Raw genomic sequence first — 7,883 nt, 5'->3', positions numbered from 1 at the left:
AGAAATAGCTAGTTATATATTAATATTTAAAAGCAAACAGTTGAGGATGGAGTGTTTTTATCATGTATTGTGCTAAGAGTCAGAAGTCAATATCATTGTTCCTCCCCCCCCCCTGCCCGTGTATCTCACACACTCTTTTCCCCATTCCTTTTCCTTCCCTTAATTTCCTATTTTATTTCATTTGCATTTTATATAATAAAACAAAATTTGAAAAAGAATTCAATCTTAGGCAGTGACAGATGTTTGTCTATCGGGGCGTAAAGAGAAAATGTCTGCTGCAAACTCTGCATAGGTGTCAGAAAAGGCATCCAGCCAGTAAACACTTAGCTTCATTCAGTTATCCCAACTCCATCCCAATAAAAGGATCAGAAAAAAAAATACTGGATCTTCATTATTGAATCATAGTTAACTTTTTTAATGAGGTAAGCAGACCCCCATTTTTAAAATTCATCTAATTATCGATGAGATAAATTGTTGGCATGAAAAATTATTACAAGCTGCTTACAAAAAGCTTGCTAACATTTACAGAACAGGTGTGATGTTACACTGAAGAGGAAGCTTCACAATTAAAAACTTTCCCTCCAGAGTGCCAACTTAATTCAGTTTTCAAACTGCCATCTGCTAGATGCCATAAGTAAAGACTCAAGGTTTTTTTTACCTTAAAAGGGTTATAAGTAGAAGTTATCTGACTGACTGAATTTAATGAATACTTTAGTCAATTATTTTTTCCGCAAAATAAAATTCCATTTTCATTTTTAAAAATTTTGCTGAAACGTATTTATTTTTTACATTAAAAGTTAACAAATATGAAAGTGTCCTAATGTGTACAGAAGTCCATGCTAAATCATTAGAAATGGATAAGGAATGTATAACGAAACAAAATGTTTATAAATGTAATAGAAGAAAAAAAAATGATATGCTTTACTGTCTGCCTGCTGATATTTCTTCATATTCTGGGCTGGAGCAACAAAACAATGACTAAATCTAACTTGGTAATCTATTTAAAATGAAGTGCACATTTGATAAAACATGTTTATACTTGGTATAGAATATAATTATAGGCCTGTAAAGCAGGAATTTATGTTTTCATTTCTCACAAACATGCATTGCTGTAAATTTCTCCAGCTGAAAACACCTTGAAACTAATCTCTCATATCAAATTATAATGAACAAAAAATATAAACATTTCCCAAAATGATATAATGCATGCTCTCATGAATACTAATTGATGTATGCCAAATAAAATATTCTATGCTCCATAAAATGCAAGATAAAAATAGCAATAGCCAATAGCACTGAGACTTATATACCACTTCATAGTGATTATAGCCCTCTCCAAGCAATTTACAGTCAGCATATTTCCCCCTCAATCTGAGTTCTCTTTTGACAGACCTCAAGACAGAACATTGAGTCAACCATGAGCTGGTCAGGATCAAACTCCTGGCAGTGGGAATGCAGAGTTAGCCTGCAATACTGCATTCTAATTACTGTACCACAACACAATATTCTTGTGTCAACCTCACAACCTGCACTTCTGCAGTTGCATTACTTGGCAATATTATGGAAATGGTTAGTCAATTCTTTATTTAATTTTCTAATATGTAATATATATGATATATTCCACATATCCATGTCACCAAGCCCAGGTGACAAATGCAGGATCAGGATCAATCTTAGACCTGGCCATTCTACAGTCTGCAGGTTACATCCAGCCCTTTTGATTATCCCTGTACAGCCTCTGCCAGCAGTGGCACTATTGGTTCAGAATCTGTTTCTTATGTGGCCTTTTGGAAAAATTAATTGCCCACCTCTGATCTATTGGAATCAATCTTACTATGGTTCAGCTGAAACATGTTCACAGTTCACACTCCCATAGACTCCAGACACTTAGAAACTTCATAGCATTACTTGAACAATTGGGGTGGAGATGTAAACTGGGTGTCATCAGCATATTTACTGGTATCTCAATCCAAGCCTAAGATCAGCTCACCCTAGTTTAATGTAAATATTAAATACAATGTGGGAGAAGGAAGCCTTGCAGTACCCAGCAAACTCTTCTTTTTCTTCCCTGTATGAAAGCATAAAACACTGAGAGCTCAGGAATGTAGGTGTGTTTGTGTGTAGGGAAGAACAGAAAGGGATTTACAGCTGAGAGAGTGGAATAAGTCAACTGAATAGACAACTTATAGTAAACAAGAAACAGGAAGGACTTCATAAAGCCAGCAGCAGTCAGGCTGAAAGAGAAACAGAATCCAGCAGTTTCATCACTCAGCAGCAACAAGGAGCAGCATCTGGAAAAACATCTATCTTTTCTCACCCCAGCACAGATTGAGAAATTGCCAAAGCAATTTAGAACAGCAAACAGCACCAGAAAGCAACTTGAAGGTGGCTAAGCTCTTTGGTGTAAGCTCAAGCAACAAAGAATAGACTATTAAGATGTAGACATAGATATTATACGTATACAGGTAATCCTCATTTATTGACCACAATTAATATAGACATCTGTTGTTAAGCAAAGGACTCACTGAGAAATGAGACTGAGACTGTTTTCTCCACTCCCCCACCCTTTGGAACGATTATCTGGGTACTGGGATAATTAACAGGAAGGGAATTAATGTTTGTACTTACATTTATTGGAAAAAGATTACAAGAGAGTAAGGAGACACAAAGGGGAATACACAATAAAATAAGTGACACTGGCAATCCTGAGCACAGTACACAAACAGCTGGTGTTATTTCCCATTGTGTGCCTGCTTCCTCTTATAATCCCTTCCTGTCCAGTGTATAATTTTTTTTTCTTGTTAATTATCCCAACATCAAAGGTGAGCATTCCAGATTGGATAAGTGAGGTAAAAGGATCTTAAGAATTGCCACAAAAACCACACTTTCTCATGAGTTGCATTCCAGTGACTCTCACTATTGAACTCACCTGGCTTTTGAGCGGTAGATCCCACTGGCCTTGCAACTATGTTACAGGGCATTTCTTCATAAATTTCCTCTAAGAGGTTTATCTCGTCTCTCTTGTTCTTTGCTGTTCATCCCGCAATTCCTAAATTAAATGTCTATGCATAAGTTAGGTGCAGGACAGCATTAACAAAATAAGGTTTTTTATTTCAGAACGAATACTGATTAGGAATATTATCTTCATACTTCCTTGAATAGTAATATTGTGAAAATGAATGGCACATATTTCAATGAATGGCATATATTTCAATTGACAGTGTTGTTTTCTTCTGTAATTCTTCCTCACCAACATCACAACTGAACTCATTTGTTTTTTCAGCAGTCATGTATAGGGTGGCACTGTGAAAGACAATACGTTGTACTGTATAGTAGAATCAAGATGCTACATATCTACAATTCATTATTCTCAATTGTGATCCCCTAAACCATCCAGATTACATTCCATCAGGTGTCTTTAAAAGTTCATCAAGCTAAAAGGAAGCATTTTGTTTAGATGTTCAAATAAGTAATTCTGAGTGTTTTCATTTCAATTTTTTCCTTGTCTAGAAACAATTATACATAAAGCAATTCATACAGTTCTCTGTGGAAATCTTATTTTACATCAATTTTACCTGGATGTAATTACACTGTCTTTTAAAAACAATTAAATCTAATTTTAAAAATAATTTACATAGAAATTTGGTATCAACTGTTAAGAAAGTTTATAGCAATATAGGCACATTCATTTGAACTAGGAATACACTGTGTTTATATATGCAGACTGAATCATGTTATACTGGCTTGGTTCACATATCTAATTAAGTCACACTATAGTTTAATATTGTGAAATAGAATATTATGGCTTCTATTAATCCAGTTATTGCAATCTCTTCATGTTTGAACCCACTGTTCAAACCATGGTGCAAACCTGATGCACCAAGTTAGATTTTCATTCTTTATTTTATAATAAAGGGGGGAGACTAGTCTGAATTGTGTTGTGAATCACTGGTATTTCATCTCTTCCAATTGTACTCAAAAGTGGCTGGTCATGAGTTTGTCTCAAACCTTGTGTAATCCCATGTGGCCCTTTGCCACTTCTTCCTTAATCTGGAGTTTTAATGGAGAACTGCACTGCTGGGAACTCAACCACTTTCTCAAGGTACCCAGCAAGAGGCCTCTGTGAAGATTTTTCTTCCAGCAATTAAGTCAGTCATCCACCCCTGTGCTTCTTATTGGGGGTAACATTATCATACCTTTCTTTTGCTTCCTTGGCTCTGCCCATGGCAAAATATGTGGACATCTGAAAACTGCAGTTCTCTAGCAGAAATGTTTTCTTTCATATGTGCCCAAAATGTTTAATTAGCTATTAAATGGTCCAAAAACAGCAGGTAGAAATTAATGATCTAGAATCAAAATGGAAATAGAAGGGACTTGGATATAGAAACTTGATAGTGAGGCTATTTTGGAGGAAAAACTGGAAAGTTTTGGTGAAGGAAAATAAATATGGGATTGTTATAGAGTAAAAGCAGGGAAAACAGAAAGGGACAGAGAACAGTACTTTCAACATAGTTGTACATAAATACTGTATGGGTGAATATATTGTTGGAAAATATAAAGCTTTGATGAAGAGAAGCAAGTGCTTAGTTATTACGGTTTTTTAGCAGTAGAGTATTAGAAAAGAGCAAATAGAATTGTTATTAAGACAAAATTATTTGGAAAAATAGCGTAGATTTAATACTTATTTAGTACTTATAGTAGAAAAACTAAACATGATCCTGCTACAGTATTCATCCTATGTATTTATACTTCTCTATGTTTGCTATTTTTTTGAATGTTCTAATGTCTGTTGTTTTAAAACTTGTTGGCTACTTGTCATTATAATTGCAATTATTATTACTGGTGTTTATTTGCTGGATTTGCCCTTACTCAGGACAGTTTTTATTGCAGTAATTTGTGTGGATCTGATTGGGTTGATGCTTGGAAATTTATTAAATCAAGTAAATTGCCATTTTATGAGCCATGGTGGCGCAATGGTTAGAATGAAGTAGTGCAGGCTACCTCTGCTGATTGCCGGCTGCCAGCAGTTTCACAGTTCGAATCTCAAAGTTGACTCAGACATCCTTCTGTGGTCAGTAACATGACCCAGACTGTTGGGTGCAATATGCTGACTCTGTAAGCCACTTAGAGATGGCTGTAAAGCACTGTGAAGCAGTATATAAGTCTAAGTGCTATTATTATTGCCATTTATCATACTAGTGTCTATTAGTAATATGATATTTAAAATTGTTGTGTTGTAATGGTTTCTTGGAGTGAGCGTATGTGGACTCATTACTTTACATAAATAGGGCTGTGCTGGAGACTGCTTTGGAATGGATTTTCCACTGAAGATTTGGCTAGGTGGTAATAAAAATTAGTTAAATTCAAGAAGAATTATCAAGAACTGCATAAAACTGCAAGATTCAGGATGGGGGTAGGGGTTATTATCTAGGCTCAGATTCTCCCAGCAGATTTCTATATATGAGAAAAATGATGGGCTAAGACTGGTAAGGAGATGCCACCCTTGTTGATAAGCATTCTGTCCTGAGACTTTACACATACAGGCACAATGTATATAAAAAAACCAATGTTCTGTATGATGTGGAGAATGACATTGATATATTACAAAATCAGATTTCACACAGAATAAATATGACAGCTAGTATCTTGAACTGTGAGACTTTTAGCTTTATTAACTATGGTCAAGATTTTCATCTTTTGTATCAATTATCAATTCCCTTGATTGTCTCTATATTTCTATTTTTGTGGTCTACACACATTTTAAATTACATTCTTAAAAAAAATAATTCTGCAGCTTTTCACAATTCTTGATTCAGAAGTTAAAATTGTACCATCAAGAATAATTTCCAAATAACAAATTTAACTACAGTATATTAAACTATTATAATTTACTTCCCTATTTTAGAAATATATGCATAAAAAAACGAAGCAATTATTTCCATATAGTTTATTACATAGTGGTTTTTTTTTCAGGATTTTGCAAATGACATTAAATATTTCATTATAAATAATATAATTTAACAGATTCTGCTGATTTCTCTTGTAAGGAATCCTATAAAGAAGTATCTATAGTTGATGTTAAAATAAAGTGACAAAAAGCTAGTATATGATTCAACCAAGGCCTCCACTAAAAGTAAAGGAAGATGGAGGATGCAAACAAATAGGCCACATGGTACACGTTGATATTAAGTGGGGGATTTTTTTTAAAGTAATACAGTTAAGGTTTATTTTAAAAATTGGAACATAAACATATGATCACCAGGTTCTTATTCATTTTCAGAACATATTTTATTATCAAGAAATTGTAATGAAATAGAAGGACTTATTGAATAGTTTGTGTAAAAAAGAGTCATGAATATCTCTGCCTTATGTTTTTGCTACTTTACGGTTTTATGATTTGTATTGTGTATTATACTTTCTTTTTTAATTGTATTCAAATAATAAAAAAATAAGACCCTTAAAATCAGATCCACACAATTAAAAAAGCATAAAAATATAATCTAAAAGGCAGAGTGTTAAATCATACTGATTGTCTCCAAAGTACATTAGAAAATACATATTTTACTCAATTAAGTACTTGAACCAAAACTGTACTACTTATCTCCATTACATGTTAAATCAGCTGACTATAAGAACAGTTCAACAATGAAACCAATCATACATATCCAGCCATTGATTTTGTCCCAAGAAAGCAGGCAGCCACCTGTCAGGGATGCTTTAGTTTGGATTAATGCACTAAGCAGAAGGTTTGCTGGCCTAAATTGCTCCATTCGATAGTTGCATGATCTTCAATCAATTATTACTCTTTTCATATTTTTCATGTCTGGGTCTCTTATAAAATTTTCAAGCAGTATATTTTAAATATTTGAGAGGCAAATATTACCTATAGAGATTTACTCTACCATTGTCTGCAGATATTAAAGCAGAATGATAAAACAGAGTACTTCATTTCCTTCATAATGTAAAATTCATGATATATGATGTTTCTTCAACTTTATACCACTGATATGTCACCCATCCTGCATGCGTTTTCATACTACAACAGAGAAAACATTAATAATGAATAAATGCATTTTAAAATATAAACAATTATTCCAAACTTTCAAGCTGTATATTATTGCTAGATATTTTAAATCAGATTGTTAAATGAAGAAACTCCCCAACTAATGAAACTAGTTCAATTTGTTTAAAAGATTAATTATACAATAGGGTTTCACTGCTTCTATATAGAATATTTAAACTAATTTGTGATTAAATACAAATGTTCTTTTTTTCATCTCAGCTCTTATATTGGACATTTAATTTGATTTTAAGTCAAATTCATTAATCCAATTCATATTTTACAGAATAGTGCACAATTTCCATGCCTGAAATAACAGTGGTCTGGTGGTAAATAGTTAAGAAAATTGGCCAAAAACAGTTCCCAAAACTGAGAAATTAATTAAACTGGTAATTTCTTTTCCTATAGCATTGTTTTTATATACTATTTTATTCAAAAAGTATTAAAATACAAAATGACAAAATATTTAAAAGAAACAAAAATAAAAATCTCAAGACATTAAAAAATTGCCTTAAAATAAAAGGAAAAAAAACTCTAACACATATATACACATCTTTCCTAGCTGAATGCTGACTGATAAAGTACAACATGCTAGCACCTGGCATGCATGTGAATTTGTTGAGGCCTGGTATTCTACCAAAGGAGCAATTAACAAACATATTGACCTAGATCCAATATATGAATATATAAGAAGCAGACCATTTAAACAACCAATCAACAAAAGACTAATCAGCTGTTCAGAATTTAAATATAGCTCCAAATGAACAACCAGCCAAACAACCAACTGACTATACTGGCACACAAGACATTTATAAGCTAAGGA

General features: G+C 33.2%; 1 protein-coding gene and 1 non-coding gene across 2 annotated transcripts in view; both read right to left on the bottom strand.

Annotated features, from left to right (window-relative positions):
• Window positions 1-3,912: 3,912 nt before the first annotated feature.
• LOC148125326 (Nuclear RNase P) lies at window positions 3,913-4,165 on the bottom strand. Its single transcript, XR_015744433.1, has one exon.
• A 2,104-nt stretch (window positions 4,166-6,269) lies between these two features.
• CXADR (CXADR cell adhesion molecule) overlaps window positions 6,270-7,883 on the bottom strand; it is a 244,819-nt gene continuing 243,205 nt past the window's right edge. The window contains exon 8 of the mRNA XM_026700650.2: window positions 6,270-7,036. Coding sequence (XP_026556435.1) covers window positions 6,995-7,036 — 42 coding nt within the window. The 3' untranslated portion in view covers window positions 6,270-6,994. The remainder of the gene's footprint in view (window positions 7,037-7,883) is intronic.

The sequence above is a fragment of the Pseudonaja textilis genome, chromosome 7 (genome assembly GCF_049901715.1).
Source record: "Pseudonaja textilis isolate UNSWEBS1 chromosome 7, rPseTex1.2, whole genome shotgun sequence".
Taxonomy (NCBI): domain Eukaryota; kingdom Metazoa; phylum Chordata; class Lepidosauria; order Squamata; family Elapidae; genus Pseudonaja; species Pseudonaja textilis.
The sequence above is the reverse complement of the archived record's forward strand: the minus strand, read 5'-3'. Positions and strand labels throughout refer to the sequence as shown.